General features: G+C 33.8%; 1 protein-coding gene across 1 annotated transcript; it reads right to left on the minus strand.

The window, feature by feature from the left end:
- Nucleotides 1–27,667, minus strand: LOC131876202 (protein EDS1-like). The gene is made up of 3 exons (XM_059221039.1): nt 27,543–27,667; nt 23,264–23,594; nt 1–279 (listed from the first exon to the last, which is right to left on the minus strand). Exons 1-3 carry the CDS (start codon nt 27,665–27,667, stop codon nt 1–3), a joined length of 735 nt encoding a protein of 244 aa, XP_059077022.1.

The raw sequence follows: 27,667 nt of genomic DNA on the forward strand, positions 1-27,667 counted from the left end.
CTATCCAATTGATTCAAAAGGTGCAAGGAGCATCCGCGGAACAATATCTTGTTTGGAAACAACATGACAAAAATTTCCGGACCACCCTTGGCAATCAATTGATTGCATAAGAACAGTATCTCCGACCAAAGGAGAACCAAATGTAATGCAGATAGGAGAAATTTGTCTCAGCCTTTTTTCCAGAACCCAGATCGTAGCAAGAGTTGCAATGGCACCTCCTATAGAATGACCCACAAATATAATGGTTTGTTCCTTTCTTTGCTTCGAAAACTTGTCCATCTATTGCAACAAACAAGTAAAAGAGCAATAGTTTTAAATCTCAAAACTTTAAATCTGTAGTAAATGAAATGTGTTCTTTCAACACTAACTTTGACAAATCCAATAAGTAACTGTTGGTCAATATTACTTTATATTCGCACGGTAGAAACCCTGTCCAAATTTTAACCTGACTGAAACAGATAATGTTTTTTTCTCTCATTAACGTTTGGGATCATGATTCAGAATGGATAGCATGAATACAATGGATAGAAACAATATATTGAAGTATACACATCCTGATTTAATAAATCTTAAAATATGGTAAAGAGCATTGATAGGAAAAAATATACAGAGTGAAGTCCCAAAATTAGCACATGAAACGTAGATAGCGATTAATAAAACATGATACAGAAACTAAAAAAGACGGAGTAAAGGATCATAATACCTGGGTTTCCAAGTCTGTATTTCTCAGAATGTTCAAGAACATAGTGAGAGCTCCTTTGTGAACAAGAGCCGGTTGATCATCATCACCCTTGAGACGGTCAGAGAAATCTTTATTCTGATTCTGGATTCCGCACTGTCCATATGGGCTATCACTGGTAGTGAAATCTCCAATATTAAAGGAAGGGAATGTTATAAATACTACACCTTCGTACTCACTCCGACGAAAACAAGTAATGTCATTGTTATTTGAAATACTGCGTGTCTCGTCCCAAGCTCGTTCTAGGATTTCACAAGAACAAAGAAAGATCGCCTACTCTTCCCCAACAGTGCACCTATAGCGAAAATTCTAACAATTACTACCAACTGGGCACTTCAAAATTCAAACATATTCCGACAAGTTTCAAAATAAAAATTGGAATTCTATAAAAATGAATATATTTCTGGTTAAACCCACTTACATTTTTGAAAGAAGATTCAAATTTCTATACTCCTGTTGACCACCCAACAAGAAACGGCATCACGATCGTGTTTAATATGTAATACAAACTAATTTTATTAGGTCTACCAATCCCTCGTTAAGTAGCAGAAGCAATTTTTTCTGCCAAAAAATTATGTCAAAATTGTAACCCAAAATGATAATTAGCAAGCTTATACTTACCGTGGGCGAGTGGATTCCAGGGCTTTATCATCGGTTTCCAGGCTTGCATTCGCTGCTTGCTTCGATCATTTCGATTGTCAAGAGAGTGGGTTTTATAGGGTAATGGATTTGAGAGGCTGTAGAGGTACGCAGGAACAAAGAGAAGTCGGAGAAACTGCGCTTGCTTAAACAGGAACTTATCAAGAAACAGCGTAAACAAGAACAAACAAAAGTCTGCGAGACTGGGATTGCGTGTACACCAAGTTAACTTATACTCCACTCGTGATAAAATTCCATAATTTGGGTATTAGACACTAAAATAATGGTATGATAATTTTGATTCGGGGTTGTACCTCTACATGAGGTCAATTGAGCATGATGTAGAGTACATCAGTCTCGGAGCTACTTGCAGAATTTTACAGCAGGATTGGTGTAGAGTGGAGTTATTCCACAGGGGAGCATCAAGTTGCAGATTGATGATACTTAACAGTGAAGTTTGACATTGCATGTTTTACTTTCACTTTGGCATTGTTGTCAAAGGGGGAGAAGAACTATGTGATTATGGGGGAGAAGAATTGTATGATTGATCTATAGCCAGTTAACAGCTGAAGACATGTAAACTCAGTTGAAGGAGAGTACATGGTAAAATGTAAACCGGGATTCCTATTCACAATCATAGCAATCAAGGGTATAGATACTTGTATTGCCATCAATACCAAAAGGGGAGATTGTTGGCATTTGCATGAAGATTGCATTGATAAAATGGTATGTTGTCATTGATGTCAATTAACTGGTAATAATGTTGTTATAATATTGTTTTGTAACTGGTAGGAAGAGCTAGTGAAGGGAACTGCAATTGGTAGGTGAATTTGTGGAAGAAACTGGTATTGCTATGAAATGGAAAGTTGAACCGGTAAACCCTACCTATTGATATGATAAACCCTAACCGATAAAGTTTGGTGAATCGGCTGTATTGGTTTATGATCAAATGATGACCAGTAATGATTATGACACGTATGCATGTTGTATGAGAAGAGTTTCAAATGGTTTTTTGGCGCGTAGAGAATGATTTTTGTCTTGGGAATGAGCAAGTTGATTGCATGTAATGTAAACCGCATGATGAGTTACAATGTTTGATGAAGCAGTGATTAAGGAGTTGTCGAGGATATCTTGAATGATGTGCAGTGATTATTATGTAATCCAACGGTCATACTTGAACCGATTTGTTTGTAATCTCTATGAGATAATTAGGTTTGTGATGTGTTACCGACCTGATGATTTGTTTATAAGGTCGATGAGTTGTTTTGTTATAGTGTTGGCAATTTATAGTTGAGAGTAAGAGTGTGGTTGAGGAACCAGATGATGTATCTCCAGTTTGTGTAAAGGCAAATAGGAGCATGAAAAAGATCTGAACAAGCAAGTGTAGAGCTATTCAAACAGATCAGCAAACCTCTGTTGTTTTCTAACAATTACAACAACCAAATCCCCTAACCGAGTAAGCTCTAACAAGCTTAGTGTTATTCAAATCCTCTAACCAGGTGGTCCATTAACTTGGATTTCAAATCCTCTACCGAGGTTACTCCTAACAAAGTATTGCTTCTAATAGGGCATTATAGTCAATCTCTTAACCAGGTGGTCCCTAACAAGATCTGTTCTTAACAGGACTTTTTGTAAAGCTTTAATAGGCTAGGCTTCTAACAGGGTGAACTTCAAAAGAGTTCAGAATACTTGTGGGTATTCATCCCCACCGTGGTTTTCCCATTTGGGTTTCCACATCAAAAATATTGTGTCAAGTGGTGAATGTTTTTGTGGTTATATTTATGGTTGAATTGCTTAACTGCTAAATCCACTTTGATATGATATGTTAACCGACAACAATCTGAAATATGTTTTACTTATGTGAGTTTCAATTTGTTTTACTGTTAATCTATTATAATAGTCAACTGGTTTAATTTGTCAGTAATATTGCATTTGAAGTTTAGTGTTGAAACCAGTCAGTTCTGAGTTTGCTTTGAGATGTTGATTTTGAGATTGGTGAAAGTTTATATTAGTTTTCTATCTACTGATTCACCCCCCCCACTCTCAGTAGTTGACCGGATCCTTATTCTTTCATCATACCACCAAAAATATCCATCATACAACAATATTATAAATCCAAGCAAGAGAGGGAATACTCTTCAAGAAAGGATAAGATAGTTGAAAAGAGATATCTTACTATATAAGTGTAAAGGGGATCCTTGGAGGAGAAAAGATCTTTGTTCAAAATATATCTACCTTCAAGAATAATTGTCTTAGACAAATATAACATCTTCTAGAATGAATGAATGCAATAGTTTTGAAAATAGTAGAGGATTGAAATGATATCAAAGAGAGATTATTTATAACATCACTCTTCTAAAAGAAGGAAAGAGATCCTCATCAGGGATATGCATGTGCACAAAATAGAAGGGTTTATTATAAAAGATACTTCTCAATGAAGAAAAGAAATTGATGAATGATCAAAGACTTCCAACACCAAGGAGGTGGTCCCAATTAAGGATATGTACTTAAGATCCCCATTAGGGATGCTTGTTCCAATATGAGGGAAGGAATTCAAATATGAATACACTTCTACCATCAATAATAAATCCTTATAGAAGACACTACTTCACGAAGGGGAAATTTTAATCTTAAGAAGGAGTGATGTTTGAAATCGCTCTTGCCTCCTATATATATAGGGAGAAGAGATGAGATAGAAATAGGCTATTATGTTCCTTCCAAAAGTATGATTGCACATGAAATTGCACCATAATGAATGACAATGAGCCCCCAGTAAGTGAGCTACCAATGTCACATAATGATGAGCAACATAATAGCCACTAATATTATTCAAAGACATGATAGATTAAATGAGGTATTTGAATATGACATGTTAAATTCTCTACTATAACTGATATTAAAAACATGTATAAGATGATGAATGTTAAAAAGCCTTTGGAAAGAGATAAGTTTATACGAGAAGAATAGGCCACTAAGTCATATTTCCCTTACACACAAGAAATCTTAGGAGAGGGATAAGTATAATACATTAGAGCCTTATTCCTAGAAGAAGGGATTTTAGAATGAGTAGAAGATCAAGTCTCATAAGTGGGATTAGAAATCTCTTGAGGAGATTCATAAAGAGTTTTGTTTATCACCAATATTTCCTTACGAGGGGGATGAGTGTTGAAAGAAGAAGAAGATTTAATTGAGGCAAAGTTATCATCACTACTAAATATAGTATTCACATTGAGAGATGGTATTTTAGATGCTTTGGTGGGATTAGAAGGATTATATCCAAATCCAAATGAATCTTCAGGCGTGTTATGTTCTAAAGGAACTTTAATTTCTTGTTCATTTGCGCCACAACAATTGCCATCATAGACACTTTTAGCTAAAATGTGAAAACCAAGACCATAAAGGGATGCCAAATCAGAAAGAGATGGCTACACCTCATAGGTCTTAGTGCTATAGGAATTAGAGGAAGGATTTGAAGAATTATTTGAATTAGAAGCATCCACAAAGTGGTTACTTAGTTGTTTAGACAAAGTGGGTTTCTCTTTAGGTTCCTCTTTAGATTTCTCCTTCTCAGTCTTATATCCTTTCCAAGATACTCTATAATCTCCTACGAAAGTAGGGTTAAAGTCTAGAGATCCCCAATCATCATCTAAGAGCACTCCTTTAGGAGAAAATATATCATTGGCAGGAGATTCTGATTGAGTGGAAGAATCATGAGTACTAGAAGGAACAAGATCATTAAAGTAAGTAGATGTATTTGAAGAAGTAGAAAGAGAAGAGTGAGAAGTAGTTGAACAAGAAGATACATATTTTAATGGTTCTTAAGGTTTGGCAACTAACAAGGTGTATCTCGTAATGTTATAAATGAACTTGACTTGCCTATGCAAAGTTGAGGGGACAACTTGCATGCTATGAATCCAAGGTCTCCCTAATAGAAGGTTATATGTCAAAGTACCAGGCGTAACATGAATAGACATAGGTAACACAATAGGACCTACCCTAATAGGCAAGGTTATGACACCTAGACATTGTTTAGCAACATTATCAAAGCCTCAAATAGAAAGAGAAGTAGGTTCGATGAGAGAATGATCCACATTAATCTTATCCAATAAGTCCACACCACAAACATTAAGGCCAGACCCATTGTCCACAAGGGTTCGTCTTATAGCACTATCATTGATAATAACCACAATCATAAGAGGATCATATTGATGTTGGATTTCAAGAGAAGGTAACTCATCTTGTTTGAATATAATTTGATATTTGGGTTTGTTTGTAGTATCAATCAAAGAAGCCATGTTATCAGGTGTCACTGCAGGTGGGACATCTAATTTTTTTAAATCATCTTGTAGCATCCCATGATAAGCAAGTGAAGTTTGAACTAAATCCCAAATAGAAATCTTAGCAGGAGTGGCCTTAACTTGTTTAGTGAGATCATACTCCTTACTAAGGGTTGATATACGAGGTTCTTGTGGAAGAATAGGTTGAGAGGGAGGAAGTGAATTTGAGATAATTAGAGGAGGACTAGGTTGCCTATTGTTTCTTGTGTTGTAGGTATGAGCAACCATATTATAACTCTCTCTAGTAATTTTCTTAGCATACTCATAAGGGCTCTTAGTAGGATAACCTCCTTGCATAGTAATAATAGGTTTCTTAGGAGTGCAAAAAGAATCATCAACATAACCACCTTGAATCACTAAGATAGGCTTACAATGGGAATTTTGAGAAGGAAAAGCACCTTGAACTGTGAAGAGGGGTTTATTAGGCGTTTCATTCACATGTATCAAATTGATTGGAGATGGTTTAGGAATATCAAAGGTGTCTTTAGAAGAAGAATGAACAAGATTGTTGGAAGAATTAAAAATGTTATCATGGATAGGATTAGTTTTAGGAGATATACTAGAGGTAGGCATTGATGTTTTAGGAGAATAAGTATTAGTAGGAAAGGTCATATCATTCTCTATCACTAAAGGATCTACACGGGGAATAGAATCTCTAGGAGAAGGATCAACATTACTCTTTAAAGTCTCACCTTTGAGAGGGAAATATTTGAAAGAGATGCCAACAATATTACCTTGAACTAGGGAACCAAGTTGAGGAGAGGGATATGCTTTATTTTTTAGAGGGAAAATGATTGAGATTTAGGGAAGGTGAAATTGCATCAAGGGAGTTATCAGTCATGATTTAATCCCCTTTGGCTAGGGTTCTCTCATGGGGGAGAGAATAATCAACACCTTCTTCTAATGGTTCATCCCAAATAGTGAGGTCATTAGGAAAATTATTAGAAATATCTTGCACAAAGATGTCCTTATTGTTATTGCCAATTTTCGGAGAAGGGATAACATAGTTCATTAATTCTTCATCCTTAGGAGGGGGAGCATCATTACATGTGTCTAAACCTTCCTCCTTCCTCAAAATGTGTTCCATAGGATCTTTAGGGGAGAGAGAATTAAGGAAATTGATTATGATTTCATCTTCTTTTTCTAAGGAATCTTTAGGGGTAAGACAAACTTTAGGAGAAGGGCAAGCATTTTTGATTAATGCATCATCTCTACTGGGAATTTTGTTGAAATCAAAAGATGAAATACCATCACTAGGAAAATTAGGGACAATACCATCTTCTAGCATAAAATTAACCTCATGAGGGAAGTATTCTTTAGGAGGGAGATGGACATCCTTCTCCAAAGATTCATGCTTAGGAAGGAGATCTTTGGAAGAAGTGCTCATAACCTCTTGTTGCACTAACATGCCCCCATTGGTAAGACCAAATTTAGGAGAAGATAAGTCAATGTCCATAAATACCTTTTCACTTAGAGAGGCATCATGTAGGGAAGGTAAAGTAACATTAAGAAAGGTGTTTATGATATCATCCTCTTCCTCTAAGATAGCTAGATGGGAAGGGCACATTTTAGGAGAATTGTCAAGATCATTCTCCAAATATTCATCCTTAGAGCATGGGAGAGATTTGGAGGGGTTGGTAACAACTCTTTTAGGCACTAAAATTTTGTCATAGATAGGAGAAGGTTCTTTAGGAGATGGAAAAATTGAAACTAGGGAAGCTAATCCATTATCACATCTATGAAATGAATACATCATGACATAAATTTTCCTCTTTCAAATGATAACATTTACAAAATAGAAGGAAATATACAATTTTAACCAATGAAAGAACTTTAAATGTTGATTTAGAAAAAAATAAATTTATGAGTGAAATGTGTTCCCAAATCAAATCCAAATTAAGCAACCTCCTAGGAAATTGAAATTTAAAATTTGGATTATGTAAACATAACCTCTTAATTTAAAATTTAAAATTATCCAAAAGAGATTGGCTTTTTTTTTTTTAAATTAGGGCCTTGTGGAAATAACCTCTTCATTTTAAAATTTGAAATATTGAAGAATTAAATTTAAATTTAAAAATTAGGGTTTGTTTGATTAACTACTTAATTTTAAAATTCAAATTGGAAATTGTAATGGTAAAATTTGAGAATTAATTTGAATTTAAAAATTAGGGCTATCTTGATTAACCACTTAATTTTCAAATTGGAAATTAAAATTTTCCCCAAGAAAATTAAATTTAAAATTACGGACTTGTAGAAAGGACCTCTTAAAATTAAATTTGAAAATAGATCTAAGATTGGAATTTGGAAATTGAAAAATTGGGAAATGCACAAAATTAATTTAAATTTAAAAATTAGGGTCTTTTTTAATTAACCAATTAATTTGGAAATTTAAATGTGAAAATAGATCCAAAATTGGAATTTGGAAATTGAAAAATTGGGAAATGCACAAAATTAATTTAAATTTAAAAATTAGGGTCTTTTTTAATTAACCAATTAATTTGGAAATTTAAATGTGAAAATAGATCCAAAATTGGAATTTGGAAATTGAAAAATTGAGAAATGCACCAAATTAATTTAAATTTAAAAATTAGGGTCTTTTTTAATTAACCATTTAATTTGAAAATTTAAATTGGAAATTGAAATTTGTTTTAAGATTGCAATTTTGAATTTGAATTGAAACTAGAAATCCAATTTGAAGAGGGAAATTCAAAATTTACACAACTCACAAGCTCAATTTTTTAAAATTTAAAAAATTAGGGTTTTTGAAGTTAACTACTTAATTTTAGAAATTAATTGTGAAATTTGTCTTGTACATGAAATCTTGAATTATGAAATTGAAAAAGTTCTCAGATCTCAAATAATTGATCTGAATTAAGCTATCCACAAGTTCAATTTTGAGTTGAAAAATTAGGGTTTTTAGCAAAATTAACCTCTAAATTTTGAAATTAGCAAGGAATTAAAACTTGTAAATGTAAATTTGAATTTGAAATAGAAAAAAAACTCAGATCTAAGAACATAAATTATAATTAAAGAAGGTTGGATTCACGTTGGGTTCACCAAAATGTGGGGGCGAGAAAGCGAGATCGGGTGACTAGGACCTAATCCCACTTTTGCCAACATATTAGGAATACGAAAGATCCTAGGGAGATAGATCACTTTGGCTACTTCTTGTGAGAAAGAGAGAGCCAAGGTATATCTCTTAGGTTTTCTATTCCTCTTGTTGTGAATCATGAGAAAAACTAGGGTTTGAATGATCAACTAGAATAGGAGATAAATAATGAAGCACAAATGAACTTGAAATTACACAAACTTGCAGATCTAAAACTGAGATACTGAAATAATGAAAGGGGGAGGATTTTGGATGTTTACTTTCTATTGCAAATTGATCCAAACTGGCTAGGACCAGGGTGCCATGCCACTGTCCTATTTCTGCAGACAAGAGGCTACAACTGGAAGACTGCAAATCTGATGACTTGAAGTTGCAACCTCTTAAATTTCACTACAACATGGAGGGACCATGGCACCACACCACTGTCCTGAGTAGCACAAGGGTTCCATGCCCCTGTCTCATGCAGATTAGGGCAGATTTGATGATTCTGCATGGTTTGGATGCCTTTTACTGATCCAAAACTACTTCTGGGTACCTGTTCCTATACCTACAACTAAAAAGGGAAGGTTTGGGTGGCTATATAGGGTTTTTCCTTAGTCAAACCCCTATTTTAGTGATTTCCACCTCCACAAATAGCCAATTTTTATAGTAAAATAGTGTGTGTAGGAATCTTGTGTGTATGCAAGACCCTAGGATGAATGCAAACAATCTAGAGCAACTCTAAAGAGTAAACCCTAAATGCTTGTAATTGACAAATTAAATGCTCTAAATCAATGATGAAAAGTATCTAAATCATGAATTTAAATATCCAAGTTGATGTAAATAAGCTCATATAAAGACATGAAAACAACATGAAATCATACCAATCCCCAAGGGAGAGATATTGCCACTAGATCTCCTATTACTCTTCAATGTCTTCAAGGCTCCTAATTGATGATGAATGCTTGATGAAATATTGTTGAATATTGTTGAAGACTCCACATAGGCTTCTGTTTCACTACATAGAAGGCTCCATGTGCTCCAAAAACCCACTCTTAGATTCTTAGAAAGATCCCCTTTCAAATGAAGAAAGAGAACTCTTATCTATGAAACCTTAGATCTTAATTTCATTTTAATTATGTCTTTAGGCTGACCTAGGAATTGAATTTTTTGCCAATCTTTTGGGGTTAAGCATTATAATATCATAGAATTATGCTCCCAAATTTTTGGGAAAAAAATCGAGGACCATGTGCACTCCCGCCACGGTCTGACCAATGTTTCACCAAATTTTCAGGGCCGTTAGATATGATGATATTAGAGTGAATCCCAAAGTTACAGCTAATTTTGAGTTATTTTGATATGTGAAATCGGGCCTTAAAGTTCTAAATAGGACATAATTAGGGTTTATGATTAAATGATTTACTGGAGGAATAAAATAAAATGGGGCACACTTAGGGTAAAGGGCCCAGTTTTATGATGTGGGGAGTGATGAAATATGACTTTAGATTTAATTAAATTAATTAATTAAATCCTTAAAGGGAAATAATAATGCAAGATGCAAACACACTAAGGTGGGTACTAATCAAAGTGTGAAATTGTACCACCCTAGCAAGGGTTTACAATTTATGACACTACACCATTGATAAAGGAAAGGACCCAAACACAATTATGTGATGGTTCCTGTCCTTTGTCAATGAAAAGTTTAAAAACCAAGAATAGCTACACCACAACCCTCATTATGAGAAGTATGAAGAAAAACTACTTCTTTGAAATATTGAAAAGAGTTATGTCCAAGCATTCAGTATTATAGTAAATTCTCCAACCATGCTACTAATTGGTTTACTTGGTCAAATTGTAAATTACTTAGATTAATTTTATATATCACACAACCTTCATCTATAAGTCTCTTCTTATGGCTCCTATGTGGAAGCTGGTTATTCTACCACTCTATCTGATCATTTTCCTATCATCTACTCTTTTTCTTTGACTCAAGATGATACTCTGTTATAAATGATGAATGTGTTTCTGCCTTGGTGGGAATTTGGAATTACATTCCAAAACCTCAAGAGGGTTTGTCATGTATTGACTGGTGGTGTTCTTCTCTGACACATTCCGTTAAATTTCTTTGCTCCTTTGGTAAGAAAATGGCATGGAGATGTAAACGTAGAGAAAAAACCCTTCAAGGGCAGTTATAACATGCTATAAAACAATCAAATGTTGACCCTCATAATGAAAACATTTCAAATTCTATTGCTATTATTGAAGCACGAATACAAAAAATTAACCATTATAAGGCACATAAAGAAAAAATTAGAGCCAAAACTCATTGGATAAGAGAAGGGAACAAATCCTCCAAATTTTTCTTCAACTACCTAAATTATAAACATTAGAAGGAGAGAATTGGGGCATTATGGATGAAAGCAAACTATATTATGACCCTGTTGAAAATACTAATTTATATTTTAGAAGTTTTATGAAAAATTATTTAGAGAAGAGAACAATTGGAAAGACATCCAACAATCCTTGGAAGATAATATCAGGAATTTTATTCCCAATATGATTGACCTAGGTTATAGTAGATTTTTGGATCAAACCCTCTCTAAGGAAGAGCTTGAATGTGCTCTTTTCTCTATGAAAACTAATAAGAGTCCTAGTTTTGATGGTTTTCCAACTGAATTTTATCAAATCATGTGGTATCATATCAAAGATGACTTATATATGCTTCATTTGGAAGGCCTGCAAAAGGGCTCATTAGGTCCAAGTATCAACAAAGGCTTAATCAAACTCATTCGTCAAGGGAAAAATGAAGACTCTATTGTTGGTTGGCAACCAATTAATTTGTTAAACACTTGATATAAAACTATTGCTAAGGCTCTATCTATTATAATTAAACCTATTCTACAGTATATACTGAGAGTTGAGAAAACATGTTTATAAAAGGCAGATTTATACTTGAAAATATTATGTTGATTTGTGAGACTATGGAGTGGGCCCAACAATCATGTCAAAATTCCTTAATAGTCAAGCTTGACTTTAAGAAATCTTTTTACTAGATTTGTTTGTGATTCATTCTTAAAATACTGTAGTAGTTGTGATTTGGTCCAAAGATCCAAAATCATGTACAAATTCTATTTAAAGATACAAATGCACAAATTATTGTCAACAAATCTATATAAGTTTCCCTTGAATTACAACATTCTCTAAGATAGGGGTGTCCTCTATCTCCTTTCATATATGTTCTTACTATCAATGTGTTGTGTTACATTCTTTAATAGGCTAATTAGATGAAGCATATTAAAGGCATATGCATTCCTCAAGATAGGGTAAATATCTCTTCTCACTTTTCTAATGATAGCATGTTGTTTATTCAAAAATTTGAAGAGGAACTAAACAATACCTTGGACATCGTAAATATTTACTATGTTGTTTCTAGTTCCTAATTGGCTCATAACAAGATTGAATTTTTAATCTCCCAAAATTGTTCTATTACACAATGGATTTCGAAGGAGTGGAGACTTATCAAACACAAGGAGATAACAAGATATCTAGGGATTCATTTCGGTTTAGGGGTATCTCTTTTAGAAATGTGTGGATGGTTTTAAAATAGGCTAAAAAGTAAGTTGTTCAGTTGGGGTAACAAATGTTTATCTTTAGCAAGCAAGATTCAAGTGGCTAATAGGATCCTCATTGCCTCTCATGTTTACTATTCATCTTGTTGGATATCTTGCAAGAAAGGATATGAATATTTGAATAAAATAATTCATGTACAAATATTTGGTCTAAATGGGATGGTAATGCTAGTTTCATTGCATCTTCTTGGTCCCATTTCTTTCAACCAAGAGCTAAAGGTGGTCTTAGACTCATTGACTCCAAAACTTAAGGACTATGCCTTGTGGAAAAATGGATTATTTGGGTTGCTAGTGGAGATGAACCATGAAAACATTTAGTCCATCATCAAATCATGGAAGCTTCAATTAAAAAGAAGTGGAACATAATTAATTGGTTAGTTAAAATGTTATTGGCTCCCTTCTTTAAAATTAGAGCATCCTTTCCTCTTCAATCTATTTGGAAAGCTTGGCAACAAGTTTATTTTTATTTGGAATGAAATAACTCTTCCTTACAGCATGGTTTCAATTTTGCCTCAACCTCAATTTGGTGGAATAGACTAATTCTCTATCTTAAGAAGCCATTTACTATTAATTTCCCAAGACATGCTTACTATCTTTTAAAAAAGGAGTTCACAAATTCAAAGATATTTGAGATTTTGACACATTTAATTGGGCTTCTTAAAAATTTATCAAATAGAAGTATGGGTTGAGTGAGAAAATTAAACTTTTTCTAATTTTTGTGCATTTATTAGTCTCTCTTGATCTCTCTATGAAGTTATGTGCTTGTAGAGATTGTAAATTTTTTAATTATTGGAAATGGTTGTCATATAGTTCATTTAGCTATTTTCCTTTGAAAAAGGTTTATTTTCAGATCTTTCCTTGTTTGCCTCTTACTCCTCATCTTAATCATAAGTGGGAATGCATATTTAGCTTCAAAATTTGGATCAAAATGATTGGTCAAATATGAAAGTCAAAAATTGATTTTGATATTCAAGTGCTAGCCTGGAAAATTTTATATTGCATGCTACCTATTGGGGATAGATAGAAATATTTAATGGTTCGACTAGTCAATTTCCCTTTTTGCCTATGTGTTAAGAATATGGGACATCTTTTAGGATTGCATATTTGTTGTGAAGTAATGGAAAACTATGTTTAAAATTTTTCCTTCCATCTCCTATCACATGTTTAATTGGAAAGATGGTATCTTTTGTTTTGGTATGCATAACAATGTTATTTCTGACTCTATTAGGCAAGTTATTTTAAAGCATATTTGGAAGGCTAGATGTTCTATAGTGTTTTATAAAATATTTCATGAGACAAATGTCACTTTAAGGCTTTACTCTGACATTTTTCTACAAGTGGCTTTTTTGTTTATGCAGCCTCAATGTAAGAAGAATATGAAAGCCATGGATTAACATCCTCAAATTAAAGACTAGGTGCTACAATTTCAGTCAAATAATAATAGTTGTCAGTCTAAAGTTTTTCAATATATGAAATGAATGTATCTCTGAATCATTTAGTGGCTACTTTGTATTCTTGATTAGACAATGTTTTATTTCTTTCAGCTACCTGTAGGTAGCTTTCATTCTTTGTAATTTGCATGAAAAAATTGTTGCATTTGCTTGTTTCTATCAAAGAGAAACCTAGTAAACAACTTGATCTCCCTCAAAGCAATACCATAAATCTTTCCTAGCTACATAAAATGAGGCCATACATATGCGTACACCAACTCACCAGTTCTTCCCACATAGAAGAAAGTTTGCATTTTTAGCATCACCATTGCAGAGAAACCATATGTAATAGGTGTTCGACGTATTCCAAAATATACTACATATGTATATAGTAATAGGGGGTAAGTGCACCAAGGTGATGAATAAAAAATTAGACACCGACTTGAAAAAAATGTCTAAAATGAACAAAATGTGATCGTGTTTTCAATAAATGAAAAACTGTGTACAAGTTAAGGCTCGAAAAATCCAAGCCAGAACATGTATGCTTTTTTGAAAAATAAAAAACGTGTTCACATTATGTTTACTAAGGATAACATGTATGTGTTATGGTTATTAAGAAAAATAGGTATGCATTTTTCTTACATAAAGTTAGATTAGCAACATGGACTTATATGCATTTCATTTAGTATTCCCTTAGTTTTTTCAGAAGGATATATACATAAAATAACATTTATAATTTAAGCTATATTTTATGTGTATATTGTTAGGATGTTTGAGAGTGGTTTCAGATCTCCAGAAGTCATAATGCAAATTCTATATTTTAGGAGATCTTATAATTTTTCAGACAATCAAATTTCAATAATCAATGGGCTTATATCATCATTCACTTTCTATCTCTCTATCTCATGCTCCTTGTCTCCCCTAAGCTCTTAACCTATCTTTTTTCCTATCTCTCTACTCCTCTCTTGACCTCTCTCTATCTTGTTCTTTACTCTCTTCCCAAGATCTAAATCTTATAATCTTAAACAATCAAATTTTAGTAATCGCTAAGCTCTCTCTCTCTCTCTCTCTCTCTCTCTCTCTCTCTCTCTCTCTCTCTCTCTCTCTCTCTCTCTCTATCTATCTATCTATATAGATACATATATATAAACACATATATATAGATACATATATATAAACACACATATATATATATACATATATACACATATATATATACATATACATATATACATATACATATATATATGTATGTATACATACATACATACATACATACATACATACATATATATATATACATATGTATACATGTATATATACATGTATGTGTATATATATATATTTGTATATATATATTTATATATATGTATATATATGTATATATACATGTATATGTATATAGATGTATATATACATATATACATATATATACATGTATATGTATATATTTATATATATATATATATATATACATTTATATGCATATACATGTATATATACATATATATACATATATATATAATATATATATATGTGTGTGTGTGTGTGTGTGTGTGTGTGTGTGTCTTTTCTTTGTCTCCCTCCCTGCATCCTCTCTCCCTCTCTCCCTCTCTCTCTCTCTCTCTCTCTCTCTCTCTCTCTCTCTCTCTCTCTCTCTCTCTCTCTCTCTCTCTCCCCCTTTATCTTTGTCTCATTCTCCCATGCCATGTCTTTGCTTCCCTATCTCCCCTCTCCATATATCCACATTCCTCTACCTCCCTACCTCTATTCATATTAATAAATCTTTCTCTCTCGCTTCCTCCCTCTCTCATTCCCTCTCTATTTTTCTTTATCTCACACTCTTTCTCTCCTCTACTTCTCTCCTCCTACCTCTCTTTTCATCCCTCTTTACTTTTAACTGCCCTAACTCTCTACATTATTCCCTTCATACTTCTCTCTCTCTCTCTCTCTCTCTCTCTCTCTCTCTCTCTCTCTCTCTCTCTCTCTCTCTCTCTCTCTCTCTCTCTCTCTCTCTCTCTCTCTCTCTCCCTCCCTTTCTTTAAATATCCACTTCTATCTATCTCACCTCTATATATCTCTCTCTTTCTGTTTGCACCTCTCTCTCTATCTATCTAGATATTTAGATAAATAGTTTATAGGGGTAGTGAAAATAGGTAGGTAGACATAGATGAATAGAGATAAATGGAAAGAGAGAGAGGTAGATATATAGGTATGGATGGAGAGACATGTAGGTTCAGAAAAAGGTCATAGAGAGAGAGTGTGGAGAAAGTGAAATTGATAGAAGTGGTAAGGGAAGGTTTGGGAGATAGAAGAAAAGATAGAACCATAGGTTTTGTAGGGAGGGATATATATAGAGAAAGAGGGAGGGTAAGAGGGGAGATAGTGATAAGTTGAGAGGGGGTAAATAGATAGAGAGAGGTGGAAAGGTAAGGAGAGAGATAGAGATAGGTCAGACATACAAAAGTGAAAGGGAGACTTGGAGTGAGGAAGAGAAGGATAGTTATTCAAAGAGTGGTCAAGTAGATAGAGATAAGTAGCTAGAGAGAGAGTAGGAAGATGAAAGGAGGGAGGGAAAGATATAAGGGGAGAGTGTGTGTGAGAGAGAGAGGTGAGATAAATTGTAGAATCCAAGGAAGGAGGTAGAGAGTTAGGGGAGATAATAGTAGAGAGGGATGGAAAGTTGGGTAGGTAGAGAGAGGGAGAGGGGAGATAAAGAGAGGAGGGTAGATAGATATCCATAGAGAGAGAGGAGATAAATACATAAAGAGAGAGAGGAGATAGAGAGTATGGATAGATGGGTAATATAGAGAGGTGGAGTAAAGAATACTTCTCCTTCTCTCCCTCACTCCAACTCTCCCCTCCACTTTTGTATATCTCACTTTTCTCTATCTCCTTCCCTCTCCACTTCTCTTTATCTATTTTCACCCTCTCAATTTACCACTATCTCCCCTCTTCCTCTCTCTCTTCCTCTCTCTCTCTTCATACATCCCCCCTCCTTACCTCCACCTCTCTACTTACCCATCTATCTATACTCTCTATCTCCCCTCTCCCTCCTCTCTTTATTTCCCCTCTCCCTCTCTCTACCTACCTCTCTTTCCATATCTCTCTACTTTTATCTCCCCTAACTCTCCACCTCCTTCCCTCCATACTCTCTCTCTCTCTCTCTCTCTCTCTCTCTCTCTCTCTCTCTCTCTCTCTCTCTCTCTCTCTCTCTCTAACTACTTACCTTTAGCTACCCAACCTCTCTTTGAATTTACCTTTCCTTCCCTCCCTCTCCTTCTCTCCCTCACTCCAACTCTCCCCTCCACTTTTGTACATCTCACCTATCTCTATCTCTATCCTTTCCTCTCTATTACCTTTTTCTCAACCTACATCTCTCTATATCCCTACCTATATCTCTACCTCTCTCTCTTTCTACTTCTCTCTAGTTATCTATGTCTACCTACCTTTTTGCACTCCCCCTATACACTATTTATCTAAATACCTAGATAGATAGAGAGAGAGGTGCAGAGAGGAGAGGTGAGATATATAGAAGTGGAGGGGAGGTATTCAAAGGGAAGGATAAAGACATAGAGAGGGAAGGAGAAAGACATAGAGAGGAGAAAGACATAGAGAGGCAAGGAGAGATGCAAGGAGAGAGGGAGGCATAGAAAGGGATGGAGAGAGAGAGAGAGAGAGAGAGAGAGAGAGAGAGAGAGAGAGAGAGAGAGTAGTATGAAGAAATGGAGGTAGAGAGTTAGGAAATTTAAAAGTAGAGAGGGGTGAAAAGAGATGTAGGTAGAGAGAAGGAGAGGGGAGATAAATATTGTGAGATAAATAAAAATGGATTGGGAAGGAAGGAGGAAGGAAGCAATAGAGAGAGATAGGTAGAGAGAAATATTTATGAAGATGAATAGAGGTGGGGAGGAAGGGAGGTAGAGGTATTTGGAGAGAGGGAGAGGGGAGATAGGAAGTAGAGACAAAGCATGAGAGTGTGGGACAAGGAGAAAGGGAGAGAGAGAGAGAGAGAGGGAGAGGTATGTAGAGATGTAGGGGTAGAGAGGGAGACGGGATTTATGTAGCAAGATAGAGGGATGATATGTGTGTGTGTGTGTGTGTGTGTGTGTGTGTGTGTGTGTGTGTGTGTATGCATATATATATATATATATGTATATATATATATATATATAGAGAGAGAGAGAGAGAGAGAGAAGATCTAGAACTTGGGGAGAGAGGAGAGAGTGAAATAGAGAGAGGTGAAGGGAGGAAGAGAGAGATAGGAAAATAGATAGGTCTAGAGCTTAGGGGAGACAAAGAGCATGAGATGGAGAGATAGAAAAAGAATGATGATATACACCCATCGATTACTGAAATTAAACTAAGTCTGAAAAATTATAAGATCTCCTAAAATATAGAATCCACATTATGACTCCTAGAGATATGAAACCACTCTAAAACATCGTGACTATATATGCATAAAATTTAACTTAAATTATAAGATGTATATATCCTACTAAAAAAATTAAGGGAATGCTAAATGAATTGCATATAAGACCATGTTACTAATCTAATTTTATGTAAGCAAAATGCACATACGTTTTTGTTACTAAACATAATGTGTACTAAACATAATGTGTTTTTGTTACTAAAAATAACACGTACATATTTCTCTTATTAAACATAATGCGTATGTGTTTTCCTTACTAAATAGAATGTGAACACATTTTTTAATTTAAAATAAAATGTTCACATTTTTTATTTTAAAAATACATGCACGTTTTTTATTTTATAAAAATGTGTATGTGTTTTACCTTGTATTTAGCCTTGAATAGAAATACTAAGGTTTGGGAGCGTTATTTCCCTCCATTTTACGTGTTTTCTTCTTCCAATTTGGTTTCTCAACTTCATTGTCATCAAAATTACATGTTATCAAGTGGGTATTTGTAAAATTGCCAGCATAATTTCACCCATCTTGTGAGCTTTCTAGGCATATAATTTTTAAAAAATTTGAACAACATTTACATATTAATCTTGAATTTATTTTACCAATGTCTCCAAAGTTCTTAGAGATAGACATGTACCATTTTTTTAATAACTTTTGAACTACTTGTCCAAATTTGGAAAAAAAATATTATTGGTCTACACTTCATTCTTTACACTTTAAAACAAAAAAAATTCAATTTTTGATTATTTTGGTGCAAGTTATGTGACACACATAAACAGGTATCTAATTTTCAAGATGCATCCACTTTGAAAAATCATTAAAAAAAGAATACTCAACAAAAAATTACATAAAATACACAACTTCTAGTGGTCTCTCTTATCTATCTTTCTACTAAAGGGTTTTTCAAAATACTAAATGCAACTATCATGTTTTTTATGTGCACGTTAAACACTATGTTATGTTCTGCAAAAAAAAATAGGAACACTTTTGTGTGCACAAAATATTTGACCCACTTAATCTAATCCAATTTAAAAAAGTCTTGAGTTTTTGGAAACTAGATTCAAAGTACTACAACATTTGTTCTTTGGGTATCTTCAAATTTTGAGTGGATGAGTCTCAAATTGCTCCTCAAAGTTCAGGTTTAGCTGATTTTAGAAAAAAAAGAGTGCCCCCTTATACCCCCTTTTTGTTCACCATCATGCAACACTTACTCTTGAGAAATTTTTTTGTGAAATTGGGTCCATAAAAAGAGAAAGGACAATAATGGGATGAAGTGAATTCCCCTGACACATAAGCATATTGTTACCGTATTTACTAACCACCATAGGTAAATTTAGACAAAAAGAGAATATCTCCAATTCACATGAAAAATAAAATTGTGCTTAGTTACATTGTTGATCTGAATAAAGAAAAAATTTCGCTACCAAATCAAACTCAAATTTTAAGAACTCTAGCACACCATCAAGCTAATAATCATGTGGTTTTTCCACATGAAACATGTGTTGTTGCATGTCAGTACATAAAATATATGCTGAAACAAAGTGAAATATTCAAACTTAGGCACAATATCATCCCCACCATGAGAAACTACATCTTCATGACAAAGAAAAGCCTCATATTCAACTTAACTTACCTCGGGGACAACACAAAACCAACATGAATTGGAGTAAGTCATGTTGATGCAACCTTTATCAACATAATCATTTGAACAATGAGGCTCTCATATGCATCCATACGATTGCCCAAATCACAATCATCAAGTGCAAAATCCTCATAATAAATATCATTAGCTATACCTATACTTATTTCTATATTTTTATTTTCATGTGTAGTTCCACCTACACTATTTTTATGCAAACAACCAGCAAGTTTCTTTTATATGAGAGTTTAGATAGAATGAAATTATTCTGCTTTACATGAAAAAATATCTAAAAAAATACTTTCTTTAAAAAAAATAAAATTCTAAGATAATATGTTGGTTGAACTTAACTAGTTAATGTGATCTTTTTGGTTAATGGGTTTTTGTTAGTTGCACCATTTGAATAATGAAGAAAATAAATTGTTAGTTCTATTGAAATATAATTTTTAATTATTTTATGATTTTTTTAATTAAATTTCAAAGTTATAGATTTCAATCTATTATAATAAAATTTAAGAAATTTATTAAACCATATACCTTGATAGATTTAACTCAATATATGAAAAATTCAAAAGAATTAATATATTTAATAAGAATAAACTTATAAGTCAATAAATATTTGAATAAAAAGGTAGAACAATTTTTTTTAATTTATTTATTCAAGAAGGAATGGTTTTGTTAAATTTTATATTTATTGCACTCTATCTATATTTTTAGTGAAATCTATATTTTATATTTCAGATTTAAAATTGTGATTCATGTTTTCTATTTTATACTAAAATTGTGCATTTTATATTGTACATCAAAACTTTTATTTTATATTTTATATTTAATATTATATATTTAATTATTTTAAATTTATCTTTTTTATTAAAATAATCATTATTTGTAAAAAAATATTAAAAATATATTACTATCATTTATATTTGACATTAAATTTTAAATTTTATATTTTATATTACATAAGTGGAATTGATACTAAGGGAGTAAGTGATAAGGTACAAGGTCCATCCATGGGCTCAAGGCCTAATGGGGAAAAGGGTGAAGAATGGGAGTGAGATCTTGATATGGAACAAGAAGAAAGTCTCGTGCACACCATAGAAGGGTAGGGGAAGAGGTTTTGAGGGCACTAGAACCTTTAGACCTAATGTATAGGTTTTCAAATCCTACAAAGATTTGAGAACCTATGGAGGAAGAATAGATGCACCACCACTTTAGAACCTACATAAATTTGACAAACATGAACATCTCCTAGTAAAATTCACTAATTTATTTTTACAAGAACATATTAATTGAGAATTGTTAGACAAATCGTCACGTGGGGAACCTAATGAAATATTTCTTGGATTGATTATTATTAGTAAGGTCAAGTATATAAATGAGAATAGCCCCTAGAACAATGAAACAAATTAAAGTGGGGTGTCAAAATTAGGATATGATTTCAAATGTGCATTTATGGAATATGTGTAAAGTGATGTAAAAGTGTAAGGTATGCACTTATATCTCGTACACTGATTAAATAGTAGGTTGCAATCACATTTACTATTTAATATATTTATTTTTACTAAACATGTGATTTGTAGGCCATTCTTTGCACATGTTTATGCTTATCTATATAGAGGGGAACTTGAGGGGAACTTGAATATCATTAATAAACAATGAAAATATTATTCTTCATTTTTATTTTTAGTTTTGTAATGTAATTTATTTAATTTGATTAGAAATAAATCACCACATTCTTTACTAACTTTAGAGATATTATGTATTCAATAAATGAACAAGATGTATAGTCTTATGAAGAATGGTTTATAAAAAAGAATATTAAGAAACATTGCAACAAGTATGACAAGTGGGAAAAGGCCATTTCATTAATGACAAAGTCCACATTGTAGAAATTTAGATGGTGCTGAGTTCAAATATTAATCACTACATTAAAAAAAGTGTGTAACAAGTAGAGTTGAATTTAAGTGTACAACAATGAAGATAGATGATGCTGAGTTCAAATATTAATCACTACATTAAAAAAAGTGTGTAACAAATAGGGTTGAATTTAAGTGCACAAAGATGAAGATATAATATTGAAAATAACTATGCTCATAATTTTAAAATGTTTTAAGAACAAAAATTATAACATTTTGATTGTAAGAACTTTCCTTAACTAGGCTAATCTCTCACAAAACGCAAGGAAACTCGAACGAAGTATAATTAAAGTTCCAAATGTTGTATGTAGGTTTTGAATACCAAGAGTCATGTAAGAACAATTATTAGAAGAAATAGGAGATTACCTGAGTCTGAAAACCCATTGCTTCTAATTGCAGTGCTATTCCCATCTCAAAGGAGGATTCTGAAGAGATGTTTGAAGTTCTTGTTGAGTATCCACTTTCAATAACATGTCTCAATTTATCACCATAACTTATGTGCTCTGAAATTAAAGCATCTGCAATACCGTTTACTTCTGTGCTTTGCAAAGTTAAAATCAGTATCTTCAAGACAGCTTGAGAATCCTCAATACAAGCTGCGCCATGGACTGAGCAGAACATGTAAGCACCAATGGGTTCATACGGGCTAGATTCTCCAAGGTACTTGATGATGCTCCCTCGCTGTGGGAAAATTGAATTCAAATGCTGTCCAATTGATTCAAAAGGTGCAAGGAGCATCCGCGGAACAATATCATGTTTGGACACCACATGACAAAAATTTCCGGACCAACCTTGGCAATCAATTGATTGCATAAGAACAGTATCTCCAACCAAAGGAGAACCAAATGTAATGCAAATAGAAGAAATTTGTCTCATCCTTTTTTCCAGAAGCCAGATCGTAGCAAGAGTTGCAACGGCACCTCCTATAGAATGACCTACAAATATAATGGTTTGTTCCTTTCTGTGATTCGAAAACTTGTCCATCTATTGCAACAAACAAGTAAAAAAGCAATACTTTTAGATGTCAAAACTTTAGATATGTACTAAATGAAATCTTTTCTTTCAATAGTGACTTTGACAAATCCAATGAGTAACTCTGTTCCATATTGCTTCATACTTGCACAATAAAGACAATCCAAATTTTATCCTGAATGGTAATTTTTTTGGGTTTGATTGGATATATATTTTTCTTATTGATGTTCCGTATCATATTTTATAATCTACTATCAGAATGAGATAGCTAAAACATATGAAATATAAGCATCTTGATCATGAATCATACAATATTATTTTTTTTTAAGAAACATTTAAAAAATTTATACAAATCAACTCCAAAATAACAAAACTTAAAACATAGATAGCCACTAATTGAACATGATAGAGAAACTACAAAAGATGGAGTAAAGGGTCATTATACCTGGGTTTCCAAGTCTGAATTTCTCAGAATGTTCAAGAACATATTGAGAGCTCCTCTGTGAACAAGAGCCGGTTGATCATCGTCACCCTTAAGGCTGGCAGAGAAGACTTCGTTCTCATTCCTTATATCACACTGTTCATATGGGCTATCACCGGCAGTGAAATCCCCAATATAAAAACATAGGAATATGATATATACTACACCTTCGTACTCACTCCGACGAAAATAAGTATTGTCATTTTTATTTGAAATACTGCGTGTCTCGTCCCAAGCTCGTTCAAGGATTTCACAAGAAGAAAGAAAAACCGCCTGCTCTTCCCCAACAGTGAACCTATACCGAAAATTCTAGCAATTAGTACCAACTGGGCACTTCAAAATTTAAATCTATTCCTAAAGTTTCAAAAGAAAAATTGAAATTCTAAAAAATGAATTCATTTCTGGTTAAACCCACGTACATTTGTGAAAGAAGATTAAATTTTTTATACTCCTGTTGACCACCCAACGAGAAACGTCATCACTATCGTGTTTAATATGCAATACAAACTAATTTTATTAAGTAATACCAATCTCTTGTCAACTAGCGAACAAAGCAAATTTTGTTCGGCAAAACACTATGTCGAAATCCATTCTAAAATCGCCATAATCACCACTTCTTTGAAGATTCGGTGAAAGTAAGATAACTACCAACATTTATTATTACTTGCATAGACATCCAAAACGAAATGACTAATATGTTGCAAAGGTGTGGATTATCCATTTTAGAAATAATAGTTGATATAATATAAATTATGTTTTTAAATTCCTTCTAAACTAATATTATAATTATTTTCATAAATATATTTATATATTATATTTAATAATAAAAATTATTATATATGAATATATTAGAATATATTATTATTGTATACTATATTTTTTATATGTATATATTATATATAATATTTGATATATAAGTTATATTATTAGTTTCTGGAGGCACAACTTATTTATTCATTCCTTTGGATGTAATTTATTTTATAAGCTGGCCAATCACATTTCACGGTTTGAGTATATTTTTTTGTTTTGTTATAGTTACATTTTATAAACATATTTTAATAATATAAATATTTTTTTATATTAAGATCGAGAGTAAAATCAAAACATTACAATATAACACAGGGAGGTGAGACCTCAACCTGCAAGAACCAGAGTAGCAACTAGAGTATCATATAGACATAAAAAAGCAGAATAGGCAGATGTATAACAAAATATCTGCAAAGTAGCCTATAGACAAATATTTATAAACAACAATACAAGATATCAAAGTATCCACAAGTTACTCCAAGATGAAGTTCTGGTCCTCCACCCACGTAGTCCACCCAGTCGGGCCTTCCATCCAAACAACATTTTTCCGCTCTTGAATTTGGGCCAACATCTCCACCTACTCATAGGGAGGATCCCTGTTGTCTTTGATTTCTTTAGTGAGTTTCTTGAGAGCTTCCTCAAAGGAAGAAAGGTTTTCAGCACACCTCATCCACTCATAACCGCTCCTCATCTCATAAACAAACATAGTAGTAGATCCATCTTTTAGGAACCTCAGAAGCTTGTCTCTCTCAATGTCTAGGACTCTAGACACCTGAACAACAATGTTGTAAAAAGTGAGTCTTCTAAAAGACTCAGTAAGGGTCCTAGTTCGATCCTGAAATCTGTCCTCATTCCTAATCTTCCAAATATACCAAAGAATGTTAGCAGAAAGAATAGACCAAAGAAGGTTGGCATCCTTTTTAATTCCTTGAATAGAACCAGTAATGATCTCCATAATAGTAACACAGTGAGGAATTAAGAATCCAAACATCAACGAGATTTTTTTTAGCAATAATACAATCAAAGAAGATATACCTACTAGTCAGGAACTTTACAAAGGGAGCAAACATCCATAGCATCTCTATCTTTTCTTAAAGGGATCCTATCAATTAATAACAACCATTTAAAGAATTTAATTTTAGGAGCAATGGGAGATTTCCAAAGACTGTTAAGAGTAGATTGCCAAAAGGAGACATCCAACTTATAATACCAAAGGTTATTAAGATGGTCCATAATAGAGTCATCAAAAGTAAGAACAAATTAGATATCATGAGCTTTAATTTTGTGAAGAGGAGTCCCCCCATGCCAGCTGAAAGTAAGGAAACTATGAGAGTCAACCATACAAATTTTAGGAAGATCATGAACGGCAAAAGCCATCTGGAGAAATTTATAAGTTCTTTCCTGGGATTGGGGGAGGTTAAACTTGCTACTAATATCTTCCTAGGGGATAAGCATGTCTTCCTCCAAGATATCCATGAAGCACGTGATGCCCTTTTGGGCCCAAACTCTAGCCAAGCAACCCCTAGTTTGAGCAAGAGGTTTAGAAGAGTGAAGAAGGTTCCACCAGATGGACCTTTCACCATAAATTAGATCGTTGGTGAAAAAATCAGTGTTAATCAAAGACCCCCCAACAAATTCCTAGGCTTTCCATATAGTTTTGAAAACAAAGGTGCCTTGGACAGAGACAGGGAATTTGCTAGCCACAATGTCAATGAAGGGCAGCGCTTTCCAGGATTTAGCATGCTTTAGAACAACATTCTCAATATTGTTCCTAACTAGGATCTTCCAGGGCTCCTGATCATCAAGGGCATGGAAAATCCATTTAGCAGCAAGGGATATCCCTTGCATTATAAGGTCTTTAAGCCCAAGACCACCAACTTTCTTCTCCATAGAGCACCATTTCCATTTAATAGCGTGCTTCTTTTTCCCCCCTTGCCATCAGACCACAAAAAACATCTGATGACCTTTTGAATTTCAAAGACCTGATAGTTGCTGAACATCCAAGCCAAAGAGTAGTAGATGCTATAAGAGGAGAGGATCTTTTGGAAAACTTACACCCAACTAGAAAGGGAGAGGAATTTGTTGTTCCACTTGTTCAACTTTTTGTCAACCTTTTCCTAACCCAAAGCCACATGTCTTTAAGAGAGGGAGAAATGTAGAAGGGTATACCTAGCTACCTAACGATTTTGTTAGGGCCACCCCATTGTTACCCAAGCTGAAGGATCCTGTTAGGCGGCTCTTCTTGCCACCCAAGAAGGACATACTTAGTTTGAGAAATCTAGGCACCAGAGATATCACCAAAGAGTTTTAATTTTTGACCAAGAGGCTCAAAATTATACTTCGTGAGTTCAAGGAAAAGAGAGGTATCGTCGGAAAACTAGATATTTAAGAGCCGAGACTCATCAAGAAGCCTCAAACCTTTAACACTGGGGGAGATCAAATCATCCCTAAGAAGATAAAAAAGGGCATCAGAAGCAATCACAAAAAGTACAGGGGCTAGGGGCAGCCCTGCTTGATAGACTGAGTAAGATTGATAGGAGAGGAGAGGGAGCCATTAACTTCAATAAAAGAAGAGGCATCTTTAAAGAGAACTTTAGCAATGTCACAAAATTCCTTAGGGAAACCAAAGGCATCTAGCATCATGAGGATAAAGTCCCATTCAACCCTATCATAGGCCTTCTCATAGTCAAGGAGGAACATGGCAGATTCTTGCCTAGAGGTTTTAGCCCACTCCATGGCCTCCCAGCTACTAATCAAGTTTTTGAGAATATACCTACCCTTAATGAACCCAGTTTGAGTCGAGAAAACAAATTTGGGGAGGATTTTCTCAAGTCTAAAGGCAAGGACCTTGGGAAGAATCTTGTACAACACATTGAGTAGAGTAATGGGTCTCCAATTCTTGATGAGAGATTTATCCCCATCTTTAGGTATGGGCTTAATGATACCTAGATTGATGTCACCACTCAAAGTCCCATTAACAATAGCTTCATTATAGAGTTCATGAAGATCTTTACTGATCCAACCAATGTTGGCTATATAAAACTTAATGGGGTGGTCATCCAGCCTAGGGGCTTTACCATTGGTAAGAGAGCCGATAGCTCTCTCAATCTGACCAATGGAGATCCTCTACTTTAGGAGGAGAGAATATTCATTAGAAATACTAGAGGGGACTATGGCTTTGTATTTCTGCCTCAAACTCTTGGCATCAACAAAGTCTTCAGAGGTGAAAAGATTCTGATAAAACAAGGAGAAATCCTCAGTGATGTCATGGATATCCACAAGTTCTTTATTGTCAAAAACCAGTCTATCAACTCTCTCCCTAATGTTTTTATGTTTCAGGAGATTGAAGAAAAATTTTGATCCCTTATATCCAAATTTAAGCTAATGATGTCGGGCTCTTATCATAGCCCCTCTAATCTTAACATGTTGATGTTGCCTAAGAGCATCTCTTGCCTTAGCCAGCTGAGTAACCAACTCTATGTTATCAGGAGATTGTTGCAACTTTTCTTCTAGTTTAAGAAGATTGCAGGTAAGGGCATTCTCGAGGAACCTGTAGTCCAT

The sequence above is a fragment of the Cryptomeria japonica genome, chromosome 5, assembly GCF_030272615.1.
Source record: "Cryptomeria japonica chromosome 5, Sugi_1.0, whole genome shotgun sequence".
Classification (NCBI taxonomy): domain Eukaryota; kingdom Viridiplantae; phylum Streptophyta; class Pinopsida; order Cupressales; family Cupressaceae; genus Cryptomeria; species Cryptomeria japonica.

Bases quoted from the DNA above. Each gene is read 5' to 3' on its own strand.
- LOC131876202 (XM_059221039.1), bottom strand. From the start codon at position 27,667: ATGGACTACAGGTTCCTCGAGAATGCCCTTACCTGCAATCTTCTTAAA. The intron at 23,595-27,542 runs GCAACATCAACA...TTTTCGGTATAG, and splicing joins AAGGCAAGAGATGCTCTTAG to GTTCACTGTTGGGGAAGAGC. The intron at 280-23,263 runs GTATAATGACCC...TTGTTGCAATAG, and splicing joins ATTCAGACTTGGAAACCCAG to ATGGACAAGTTTTCGAAGCA.